The sequence below is a fragment of the Somniosus microcephalus genome, chromosome 1 (genome assembly GCF_052327205.1).
Source record: "Somniosus microcephalus isolate GS21.2 chromosome 1, FLI_Smic_1.0, whole genome shotgun sequence".
Lineage (NCBI taxonomy): Eukaryota > Metazoa > Chordata > Chondrichthyes > Squaliformes > Somniosidae > Somniosus > Somniosus microcephalus.
Window position 1 is genome coordinate 353679367 of NC_140987.1, and position 13336 is coordinate 353692702.

The 13336-nt window shown below is 47.4% G+C and overlaps 1 protein-coding gene across 1 annotated transcript in view; it reads right to left on the minus strand.

Annotated features, from left to right (window-relative positions):
- The window catches only part of LOC147124975 (uncharacterized), an 88376-nt gene extending 82257 nt beyond the window's left edge, over positions 1–6119 (minus strand). Inside the window, exon 1 of the mRNA XM_085989529.1 lies at positions 5705–6119. Within this exon, the coding sequence (XP_085845655.1) occupies positions 5705–6119 (415 nt within the window). The remainder of the gene's footprint in view (positions 1–5704) is intronic.
- Between the last annotated feature and the right edge of the window lie 7217 nt (positions 6120–13336).

The following is a 13336-nucleotide window of genomic DNA, read 5'->3' on the forward strand; positions in this document are numbered from 1 at the left end:
CCTTCTGGCATCCTGCACAGCTCTTGGTCATCTCTTCGATTTCTCTATCGATTCCCGGCCACCACACAAATGCTCTGGCTAAGTTCTTCATTTTTACCCCACCCAGATGACCCTCATGAAGCTCATTGAGCACTCCATCCGTCAACTTAGGTGGAATTACTACTCTGGATCCACACATCAAGGTTCCTCTGCACACTGACAGCTGTTCTCTTCTCGGCGAGAATGCTGGCAGCAGTGGTTCGCCATGTGCTGGCCATCCCTTCACCGTTAAATCATAGACCCGTGATAGTGTCGGGTCATTCCATGTTTCCTTTTCTATGTTTGCATTCGTCACAGGGAGACATTTGACTATGGTCGAGTGGAATAACTCCATTGGATCCACTGCAAGGTCTTCTTCTTCCACCGTCGGCAACGGTAGGCGTGACAATCCATTAGCATTTCCATGCTGTTTAGTTCCTTTGTACTCGATGTCATATTGGTGTGCCCTTAGGAAAAGGGACCATCTCTGCAGCCGTTGTGCTGTCATTATCGGTACGCCCTTCTGAGGGTTGAAAATGGAGACAGGAGGTTGATGATCGGTTAGTAGAGTAAATTTTTGACCGTGCAGGTAGTGATTGAACTTCTTCACCCCCCACACTAGGCTGAGGGCCTCTCTGTCAATCTGGGCATAGTTACGCTCGGCAGAAGTTAACGAGCGTGACGCAAAAGCTATCGGCCTCTCTAAACCATCAAGGAATTTATGTGACAGTACCGCCCCAATGCCGTAGGGTGAAGCATCACACGCCAGTCTGATCGGCAGTGCTGGGTTGTAGTGAGCCAATACTTCCCTTGAAGTGATTAAGTCCTTACTCTTCTGAAAAGCACGCTTACAATCATCGCTCCATTTCCATGCTACCCCCGTTCGTAGCAGGGCGTTCAGTGGGTGCAGAATTGTCGACAAATTCGGCAAAAACTTATGATAGTAATTCACCAATCCGAGGAATGACCTCAGTTGCGACACATTTTCAGGCGCTGGGGCCTTAACAACCGCTTCAATTTTGTCAGGGGACTTATGTAACCCCTCTTCATCAATCACGTGGCCACAATGCGATATCTGTTTCTTAAAAAATTCGCACTTGGGGCGGTTGGCTCGCAGCCCATGTTCCCGTAGTCTAGTGAGCACCTGTTCTAGGTTGTTAAGGTGTTCACTGTCATCTTCACCTGTCACAAGGATGTCGTCCAAGTAACACTGAGTCCCCGGAATCCCTTGCAGGACTTGTTCCATCGCTCTTTGCCATATCGCCGGAGCTGATGCTACTCCGAATACCAATCGATGATACTGGTAAAGACCTTTGTGAGTGTTTATCGTGAGATACTTCCTAGAGGACTCTTCAACCTCCATCTGCAAATATGCTTGTGCTAGGTCAATTTTTGTAAAACGCTTCCCTCCAGACAGTGAGGCGAAGATGTCTTCTATCCTTTGAAGAGGATATTGTACTGTGTGAAGGACTGGGTTCACCGTCACCTTGAAATCCCCACAGATGCGAATCTTCCTTGGCTCCCCGGACTTATTGCTTAACGTTTTCTTCATGACAGGAACGATGGGTGTCGCCCACTCACTCCAGCCCGCCTTCTCCAGATTCTCCAGCTCTGCCTCGACAGCTGGGTGAATTGCATATGGTACCGGTCTTGCTTTAAAAAACTTGGGAACTGCATTCTCTTCTAATTTTATCGAGGCGGTTACGCCTTTAAGCGTGCCCAGTTCTTGTTGAAATACCTCTTTGGCGTTAGCTAAGATTGTTGACAATCATCCAGGAGTGACGTCTTCATCTTTTTTACCGTCCACCGTCATTGCATGAATGGAGTGCCAATCTAAGTTTATCTTCCTGATCCATTCCCGTCCCAATAACGGTGGTCCACCATTTGGCAGTATGTAGAGATACAATTTCCGTATTTTCTTGCCGTTGTATTTGACAGGCACCCTTATTTTTCCTCTGGGGTATACTTTTTGCCCCGTATACGTCGTCAAGATGATGGATGTCTCTCTCAAGAGTATGTGTGAAAATAGCCGCTTGTAGTCTCGTCGATTCATGACGGTTAGCGCTGATCCTGTATCCAATTCCATTTTAACTTGGGACCCTGCTATTGTGAGGGTGACCCAAATGGTTCGGTGATCCTCTTTTGCGATTACATTGTGAAGTTTGAGACAGCTTAGTCTCCTGTTCCCGGATTCACTATCGCTCATCTGGTCTTCGGAATTACTGTCCGTCATCTTTTGTACTTTCTTGTACGGTTCCTTAGTAGCCTTTTTGTTGTCGCTGGTCTTCTTCCCAGACCTGCAAACTCGTGCAATGTGTCCCATCGTCCCGCATTGCCTGCATATTTTGTCTTTGCACCAGCAGTCCTTCTGGTCATGGTTAGTTCTGCCGCAGCGATAACATTTTGCAAATCCCCGTGTCATTTCGTGGGTGCCGTATTCCTGTGGTTTTTGTTGAATTTCTGCAGCTCCCCTGGCTGCTGCTTCATACGATACTGCCACGCTGAAAGCCTTATCTAGCGTCAGCTCTTTCTCTGAGAGTAACTTCTTCTGTGTTCCTTCACTCAGGAGTCCACAGACAAATTTGTCCCGTAGGGTATCTGCCAGTCCTGCTCCGAACTGGCAGTGGTTTGATAGCTTGCGTAGTTCCGTAAGATACTCAGCATTGCTCTTATCTTTGTGCTGAGTTCTCCTGTGGAATTTAAATCTTTCTGCTATCAACAGCGGTGCAGGGTTTAGGTGTTCCTGTAGGACAGCAACAATTTCGTTAAAACTCTTCGCCTTCGGTTTGGCTGGAGTAATCAGGTCCCGCAATAGGCCGTACGTTCTCGCGCCCATTAAGTTTAGCAATATCGATGCCTTTTTTTCCTCCGCTATTTCGTTTGCCTCAAAATATACCTCGACTCTTTCCACATACGTGGTCCAGTCCTCTATTGTATTATCAAAAGCAGTGATACAGCCAGTCTTCGGCATCTTGCAAATCTAAAATGGCGCCTCCCACGCTTTGCCTTCTTCCCCGATTTAACAAAATGGCGCCTCCCGCGCTTTGCCGTCTTCCCCGCTGATTAAGATGGCGCCTCCCGCGCTTTGCCTTCTTCCCCGCTGTTGTTAGCGCTGCTTTCCACGGTTTCTTGCGCGTTTAATATTTTTTTTACTTTTTTATTTTCCCGTCGTGGAACAACCCTGTGGGACTCTTGCCTCCCTCTTTGCGGATCTATACGCAGCCCGGCTTCGTAGCACCGGCCACGCCCTGTGTGCTCCACCCTCTCTCTCTCTTCCCGACAACGCTGCTCGGCCCCGTTGCAAACCACCCGCTCGAGTTCACGACCGCCGCAGCCCAGGAAGGATCAGTGCACTACCTGCCACCAGCCCGATTAGCTGAAGCACCATCGACAGGAACCAGGCCCCGCATCCGACAGCTTCTCCAGCAATCTTCAACTCTGCAACACAGGGCGGATGCCCACAGTCGACGCCCGTTACTACTGCCTCTTACTTTCTTTTCTTTCTGGCCTCGACCTCTGCTCACTTCGCTGTAGGAATGGATCCCAGGAGGTGGTGCAGACTGTAGGTAGGTTCGTATCTGCTCGTCGCCAGTATTACGTCCATGAATGATTGAGACACGGACAGCAGGAGTGGAACAAAATAAGTCTTTACTGATGGAAGTCAATAGTGAAACTGAAACAACAGAGGCTCACTAGCGCCTTTTATACAGGGGTGGTCACTGCCGGTACTGCAGTCTGAGACCAGTTATTCTCTTAAAGGTACATACACAACAGGTACGTCTGTGTGAGGAGTAGTCCTGTGAGCGAGAAACATGCCCTGTTGTAGAAATTTTGCCGTGATGCTATTTGTGTATTTGCTTCAAAGAAATAGGAATGCCAGGCAGCAATGTAGAAGATTGAGGAACCATGAACGTCTCCTTGTTGAAACGGATTCTTTTGGTCCTCAATCTGGTTCAGTACAAACACTGAGTCGAATACTGGTTGAGTTCAACAGTTTTTATTCCGTCATCCCGGGAGACTTACTCTGATACAGCACAGTCCTGACTCCAGAAGAGTCCGACAGGTTAAACCAGAGCAAGCAATCTTTCATACAGTGTGCCACATTATTATACTTGCATTTGAGAAGACATTAACACATCGTACAGTCTGCACCAATCCCGAGCTGTACACGTATACATTTAATTTGATTTCCTGGCCTAGCAGTATGAAACAAAGAAGTCACATTTCACTGAATGGTTTATAATTAAGTAAATATCCTGGTAATGGTTTCATGATCACCTAATCATTATGGTAATGTGTTTGCAATCATGGTAATGTGTTTTCTGATCGCCTATTGTCTGTATAACCTCTGCACTCCGCCCTACACTGTTTCCACCAGCAAGGTGTGACATCGTGGGTGCCAGCCATATAAGCAGCCACAGATCAGTTTAGCTTCTTTTATTTTACTTCCTGCTGCCTTCACAGTTTCTTGAGTTAACATGATCATTTCTTACAATATGCAAGTGACTCAGCGATGTCGACATTTCACCACCATTTTATGGTGACAGGATCCTCCATTTTAGATTGACAGGGTCCTTGGCTATGCAAAGCGAGCTGTTACCATATTTTGCATTCTATATCCTCATTCCCCCCTTTTATCATTCCATGATAACCATCTAAGGTACCCAGTGATTCTGGGCTTCATCCTACTGGTCCATCTCTATCTTATTGAGTCTATTATACTCCTCCTCCATTAATTCCTTCTCAAATTTAATTTCTTCTTCTGATGGTTTCCTTTGTACCAATTGACTTGGAATTACAGTTGCTCCTAATCTATTGCAGCAACACTTAATCAGCGTGAAAACTAGAAAAATGCACATAATTACGGCAAGTACCACCACTAGCCCATGTAGCAGAGTTTGTCCCATTGATCCTAGCCATCCTCCAATGATCCAATCAAACCAGTCATCCCCTGGCTTAGGTTTCTTATACTGACTTACTGCATCCCGGGTATGTTTGACAATGTTGGTTATGTTTTCCGAGCTATCAGGGATATAAGTACAGCACTCACTTCCTATCAAGGCACAGGTTCCTCCTTGTGCTGCAAGGAGGTAATCTAAGGCCATTCGATTCTGGAGGGTTACTGTTCTAATGGCTATCATTTCGGCACTCATGTCTGCTATAGCTTCCTCAGTGTCATTGGCAACTATCTCTAGTAGCCTTGCCAGATTCCTTGTTTCATCCATCAAGCTCATTATTCCATAGGGAGGGTTTATTATGCCGAAAAATCGATTAAAAGCTCCTAGCTCTCTTTTGGTCACGTGTTTCTTAAATTCGTGGTGTTCCCCAATCTTATTCAAGTGGTGAATAAAAGGTACTGCATAACCTAAGTAACACGAACCCGTCCAATCCCGGGGTAACCATGGATAGGCTTGGTGACCACATATAAAATAGGTCCCATTATATGCGATTAAATTGTCGTCTAATGCCTCACGAATCCTCCATCCCCATCTGATTTCCATTCCTTCCCATGGTCCCCCACTTGTCCTATTGGGGGTTCCGGTATGATCTAATTGGAAGAAACCTTGGCCACAGCCTCTGGTGCGAATACATTTTGTTACATTAACATTTTGGAAACATTTACTGCGTCCTACTTCTGTACCTCCGGGCACACTCTTCGTTAAACATATTGGCCCCTTCGGCCTACCAACTCCTGAAGTATTAGTAAGGACTAAGGCTGGAGGCTGGCTGTTCCGATTATAATTAGGCTGGTACCACCCTTGGAAAGTGGTTAGGTCGTAACCTGCCGACTTCCATTTGTCCCTGTCGCCCTCCTGGTTGTATGAATCTTTATAAACGCCGCTGGCGTTCTGGCGCATGACCCACTCCGCCATCTCTGTGGCATTGAACGGGATGGGTCTCAAGGGAATCCCTCTTTTACTATGGATAGGAATGTGACTGCAAACCCAACAGCTTGTTAAGTTATAGCTTTTGGCGTATTCATATGACATGTGCAGAAAGGTGTTGGTAAGTAATTCACGTTTCTTCCGTGATTTGTCCGTATCGCCTTGAGTCAGGCACAATAGTCCAAAAAGTCCAATAACAACGAGCAGCAACTTCATGGTTTCAGTCTTCAGTGGGCGCTCCGCCTGTGGTGGTGTTTTCTTCTTTGTAGCACTCGGCTCCGACCCGCCTGGGATGCTGTTTTCTCCCGGCTCCGAAACTTGATGCTAAGCAGATGGTCCCCTAGCGGTTGTTAATCTGTGAAATAAAAGGCTTACACACAATCAAAATTAAAACTTAAAATATTAAAACTTAAAATTAAAAATTAAAATCGTATAATAAGTATAATAAGAGTAGGATTTCAGCAGGCCAGAACAATCCAAACACAACACCAGACCTCGTAAAAGCTGCAGTCACCTCTATCAAGGCCGAGCACGAGTTCTGTAGTCTCCTATCAATGGCTGATCAATCAAAATAAAATTAATATAACAACAGAAAATGCTGGAAAAACTCAGCAAGTCAGGCAACATCCGTGGAGAGAAATTTGAGTTGACGTTTCGGGTTTGACCCTTCTTCAAAACTGGAGAGAAAAGGAACTAGATCGAAGGCAGGGCTGCGATCGGACAAAAGAATAAAAGAACCAAAAGAAGTAAAAGAGATTAGAAGCTAGACGAGATGGTAATAGGCTGTGATTGGGTGTAAAGTGTACTGGCAGGGCAAAAGATAGCTGCCAGGTGTGAGAGAGAAACAAAAGGAAAGGGGGGGGGGGAAAGGAAAGGAGTGGAAAAATATAAGTGAAAATGAAATAGGGGCCGAGGTTATGATCTGAAATTGTTGAACTCGATATTGAGACCGGAAGGCTGCAGACTGCCTAATCGGAAGATGAGGTGCTGTTCCTCGAGTTTACGTTGAGCTTCCGTGGAACAGTACAAGAGGCCAAGGACGGTGAGGTCCGAGTGGGAATGGAGCGGTGAATTGAAATGACAGGCGACCGGAAGCTCAGGGTCACCCTTACGGACTGAACGGAGGTGTTCCGCAATTAATGATTGTTCGTAAAATCTACTATATACTGTACTGATTTACTACTGATTATCTCTAAAATCTACTATATACTGTACTGATTTACTACTGATTATCTCCCCCCCTTTTGATTGGTTTCTCCAATCAATTTACAGTGGTGGAAATGCACCCATGCGCTTCTTCCCTCGACCTTAGCTGCAGTCGGGGTTGTTAGTAAGACCTGATATGGACCTTCCCACCTTGGATCTAGACTTTTCTGATTTCATTATGTATGACTTGTCCGCTCGTCATCAGAAGGAGATGGCCTTAGCATTTCATCGCATTGCTGGATTCCCCAAAGTGATTGGGGCCGTCGATGGAACACATATTGCATTGAAGGCACCCAAGGATGCACCTGTGACATTCATTAACAGGAAGGGGTATCATTCATTGAATGTAATGATATTATGTGATGCGCACCTGAGGATCCTAAACGTTAATTCAGGACACCGGGGAAGTAATCATGACTCCTTCGTCCTCCGTAACTCTAAATTGTATGATTCTCTCAGCAAATTGCCTACAGGATCCGCATGGATATTGGGCGACAAGGGCTACCCGCTAAAACCATGGCTGATGACCCCCTACCGCAATACCATTAATCAGTCTCAGGAGAGATACAACCATGCACACGTGTCCACACGTCAAGTGGTGGAGAGGACAATAGGAGTTCTGAAATCACGCTTCCGGTGCTTGGATAGGTCAGGGGGGACCTTGCAGTACTCTCACCAGAAAGTGGCAAGGATTGTGCTGGCCTGTTGTGCTTTGCACAACCTTGCCCTGCAGGAAGGACTGACCCCTAACAATGAGGAACAGCTGCCTGTTGAAGTGGAGGATGAAGGCGATGGCAATGTGCATGTTGCCAGGCCTCATGGGGAGGAGCCAAGTGCTGCCGAATCTAAGGCTGCTCGCGAACTGCTGGTAGCCAACACCTTCATGCGGTAGTTACGCCCTGTACCTACCCCTCCCCCCGCAAGGCAAAGACAGAAGCAGACACATATTGAAGTGAAACAGTGACCTTGTATTGCATAATCAAACACTTTTCAGATTCAGTTTCAATGTATAAAGTGAATAACTTGTAAATTTTAAGTAACAGTTATGAACTTTAAAAAAATTTATGGACAGGAACAGTGAGGAAGTGTTATTGGAAAGAGTTTGTTTTTACTTGTCTTTCTTTCTTCGTTCAAGGATGTTAATGATGTATTTTATGCAATTTTAAAATATTAATGTTAACAGTTTTGAAATCACTTTGTAAACAGGTTTAACTCATTTGTGTTTGATTCTTAGTGAAATTACAAAAATTAAGATGCTAACTACCTCTTTTAACGTTTTCAAACATGTGCAAAATGGTGACTGTTAGAAAAGAATGTGTAAACATTTTACAGTAATTTTTACTTTCTTACTGCAATACAGACATTCAAAGTGCAAACTATCTATTTTATAATTTTGTAACATTTGTTGTAAAAGTTTTTGAAGTTAAATAAATGTTTAAATTCTTTCAACATTGATTACTGGGTGTACTGCTGAAACGATAAGGTTACCTATCCTTTCCTTCATAAATAAACACTTGAATTTAAATATGTAAGAAAACATTTAACATTTAAATAAAGTGAAAAATATAACAATTTAACGATTTGCCAACTGGCCTGTGTGACTGAGGGTTGAAGGTGGCGGAGTGAGCTGAAGGTGACACTCTAATGTTTCCTGCGCCTTTTCACTACCCGTGACTGGAGCCCTCCAGATCTATTTGCAAGGGCCCTGTCAGATTGTTCCTGCTCTTCAACAGCGGCTTGAGGAAAGGGTTGTTGCTAAGGCAATTCTACGCTACCCTGCATCATGACTGGCGCAGCTGCTGGCTCCTGGGACCAAAGTGGCTCTGCACTGTGACCTGGGGAGGGCATTTGTGCTGGAGTCAGCGTTATGCCAGTAGTGATAGATACAAGCGAATTAACTGGTGCAATCATAATTTCATTAAGCATCACCAACTGCGATGATATCTGATTAAGAGAATTATCATTAAGCACCACCAACTGCGATGATATCTGATTAAGATAATTATCATTAAGCACCACAAACTGCGATGATATCTGATTTAGTGTAATGCCAATATTCTCCATTCCCTGCCTGATAGAGTCTCTAGCATCTACTTCCTTCTCAGTGAGAGAGCTCAGCAATTGCCTGAAACCTGCAATATCTTGCTGCTCATCTTGTAGGTGCTGCTGTACTTCTGCTCCTCCCACCTGCACTGAAGTGTCAATATGGTGTCTGCCTGTGGAGCTACAGTCATCAGTGACTAGCACAGAGCCACAGGGGCCAGGAGATGGTGAGATAGTGGCCAGCGACACAGGGTCTATACACTCCTGCTGCACTTGCTGACATAGGACAGGTTGCTCCTGTTCCTCAACCACCTCAGCCACCTCAGTAACTGCTGCCACTGCATCAGAAAAACCTTCCCCAATGCCCTCTGTGGCCGCTGACTCCACGCACTGCTCATCCTGTGTGTGAGAGGTACTCTGTCCAGCTGTGGGAAGGAAGCAGAAAACATTTGCTAAGGTAAATCACGATGTGCCACATCACAGATATTCAGCACACACCTAACCTTCTTTAACATATAGCTGGCCAGGCCAACTCACATTGAGGGTCAGCAATGTCTGTTTGAGATTCATCCGCGGGGCGATTGCTAGTAAATTCGTACATCTGCTGGACCCGTTCCTCATGTTCGGCCAAAACCCTCAGCATGGCAACACCACCGCCTGTGAGTGTGCGTTCCCTGGAGTTGTGAGCACTTTTGCTCTGAAATTACACCAGAAATAAGAGAATCACACAGCTGCATTTCTGACATGGACAGCGAAGGCTTTGAAGACAGGGTTGGGTGTTTCTTTACATCTTTGATTGAAGTTTTACAGCTCCAAGCAATGGAATCAAGATAAGAGAACAGTAGGTATCCCTGAGCTGGACCCAAAGCCATAAAGTTTTATTGCTACCTCAGGTGACTTTACCAAGAAGTAACTTGACTGCAGTAAATGCATTGAGAAAGCCTTTTGAAATCTGGCTAACTTAAATTCTAAGCAATGTTACAGTACACTTTAGTAATAACTGTACAAACCCTGACAGATCACAGCAAGTCACTGAATTTCTTGCGACATTGTTCCGCTGTACGTGGAATGGTGGAGGTCGCGCTGACAGCTTGTGCAACTTCCGACCACACTGCCATCTGACCTTTTCGCGGAGCTCTCGACTGCTCATTCCCCATGATGCGCAGGCGCCTCGCCTCCACCTCGTTGAGGAGATTGCTGAGGTCATCATCAGTGAAGTTCTGAGTTCTTTTAATCACGTGAAATGTGCTCATTCCAGCCATTTCACTTTGCTAATTAACTGAAAAGAATTAATAGAATGTTTTCAAGGCTTTAAAAAATGCTTAAATAGCTTCAATTCTCTTTAAAACTATCTAAGAGTCATCAAAATCATTTAAACGTTTTTAAAATTTTATAAAAGTTCACAAAACATTCATAAAATAGCAGATAACCTACTTTCCCTGCAGCTGTGTAACTGCAAAGTCCTCTGCAGCTGCTTGGAAAGATTGGGGGCGTGTCCTATTACAATGAGACCTTAAGGGGCGTGTCTCAGTTGCACAGCGCACTACAGGCTTCGCGCTGGCTGCACTCCTGGGCGGCGTGACGTCATACGCTGCCCGGGATTCTTCTCTTTCAAAAAGGAATTCCAGGCTTCCCTGGAGGTGAACGGCAGGCGCGTCGGGTAAGTGCAGATCGGGGGCTTGCACACGCGGCAAGCCCCCGACCCGAATTTCTGCCCCATAATTTACTGTACCCCTTCTTTGTCTCCCCACCCTGTCCAAGACCTCATGTGGTGTGGTGTATAATCTGGCTCTGTCTACATCAGCAAAGTCGAATTCATAAAACTGTCTGAACATGTTTGTTAACAGGACCTGGTACAATTGCTCCGTTTCCTTGGGGCACCACTCTGGTAATCGCACCTCAGTGAGGTTTAAAATCACCGAAGCCACCGCATAGTGCACTCCTTGGTACAGCACCTGACCTGTGGGCACTAATACCAGTCCGTTCCCGGGTCCCTTGGTAGTGGTGGGGCACCCTTCCTTGCGGGCTTTGGCTACCGGAATCGTGGGCAGGGGCTTTCGGGGGCGGGTGATGAGCTCAGTGGCGTTTACTGGGATCTGAGAGTATGGGACTCCGCACGCCCGTGTGCTGACGTCCCACCTCATTCCTTTCCCAGCATCCTGCCACTGTCTTTGGAAAAAGATGGAGACACCTGTGGGGCAGGTGCGTTCTGAACCCCACATACAGATGTAAATCCCCTCATCTGGCTCCCACAATTTGTCCCAACAAACACTCAACCCCCCTTGACTCCCCGTAATAGTCCGATGGGTATTGTTACCCAGTTTCTCCCACTCGACCGTGGAGTTCTTCATGGTTTTGCTCAACTTGCGCAGCCACCACCATTGGTCCAAAGGAACATGTCCTGTGCATTGCAAGCAAATCCTTTTCCCGATGGTGACGCTGACTCTGGGTGCGATGACCCTCACTCGGGGGCACATTAGGGAAGTCTCTCGGTACGCAAACCCGGACTGGCTGGAGTATTCCGTAGAGTTCGACCCCAGCCATCCTGGCCACCTCCCCTCGTGGAAATAGGTGGCTGTCTCCTCAACGCCCCGCAGGGCCGACCCATCGGTCGCGATGGGGGCTGTGTCACCAGAGCACCCGTAAATCGTGGAGTCCTTGGTGCGGCCCCGATAGGCCCTGCTACACCCGATCACCGCGAACGCGACGAGAATTCCTCTCATCATCTCTTTGGTTCCTGTAACAAATTAAACGATACAGCCAGGCTCCCGAGAGATTCTGGCCTAGGTGAAGGCATGATCGGGTCTTTCGACCTCGATCCCAAACAACACACATGCTGGGCAGATTCCAAAATTACTTACAACACTAATCACTTTAATATTTGCACACCTTAAACTTAATTAAACTTAAACTTAACTTATGTACAGCGCCGCCCGTCCCCGGGCGGCTTACCTAATCCCTGATTGGACTGCAGCTCGCCGCTCCTTGTGGCGGGGCTGCACTGACCTGTGGCTTGGGTCCCCCGCAGCCTTTTGCTGTCAATTGGGGACTGCGTTTTGCCAGGGATTTCCCAAGTCGGCGTTTACTGAAATCGGGGGAATCGGGCCAAGGTTTTACCGGCTGAGGCATTCGAGCCGACCTGCGAAGAGGTGCTTTGGGCGTGGCTCCCTTAGCGAGTGGACCTTCGGTTGGGACTTTAGCCCTCACAGCCCGTGGCACCTCCACGGCTGCCGGCTTCGGCTCCCTTCCCTCAGGCTCCACCCCTTTGGGATTTGGGTCTGTGGCAGACGACTCCTCCTCACCTGTCCCTGCAGGTGGAGGATCTCCGCCCCCAATTTCTACCCCCCCTAAGCTTGAGTCGAGGGCAGGATCTCCGTCCTCCGACTCCACCTGCTCCAGAATCGTGTCAAGGGCGGGGCCTAGCTGTTCGGGCTCCCCCCCGATGGCGTTCGGATCAGGAGGAGGGCTTTGGTCTTCGGGCTCCTCCTCGTCCGAGTCCCAGGCCAGTGGGGAAACCTCCCAGGTGGGCGGGACAGCTTCTCCCTCCAAGCAGGCTGCGGTTCCAGCCTGTGTGGTCTGTGACCTGTTGCACGCCTCAGGCTGAGGATTTTTACCCTCAGACCTGGCCTCAGTTGCTGATTCTTTTGCACCAGGCTTAAACAGTTTGCACTGATTGATGTGAAACCATTTACAAGCCCTTAGCTGACCCTCTAAACTGCCAGCCCTCATTGTTAACCTAGCATTCTCCTCCCTTAAAGCTTGCTCAACTAACTTAGCCTCTGCAACCTGGCACCGCAGGTATTCCTCCATTTTACAGGAGGTCTCTTCCTGTGCATGTCTTTCTAGAGGTCACAGGTCGACAGGCTGCGCTGGCTCTAGTCATTTGGGTACAGCGGTCGGGGCTGCATGAACGACAGGACCGGTGGTCGCTGCTATCTTCCCCTGCGAGATCATAAGAGACCGCATTGTCTCTAAAATTGACTCTATTGCAGCGGGATCCATAGCTGCACCAGTTCCCTTTTCTGGGACAGGGGCTGCGGTTTGGACCTGGACTCGTGCTGGGGCGGCAGTCTGGGCTTGGGCTTGGGCTGCGGGAGCTTTTCCCTTATTATCCTTCCATGGATTTTTACAGTCCTTGCGCCAATGTCCATCCTTCCCACACCCGTAGCAATTGAGCTTGGCTT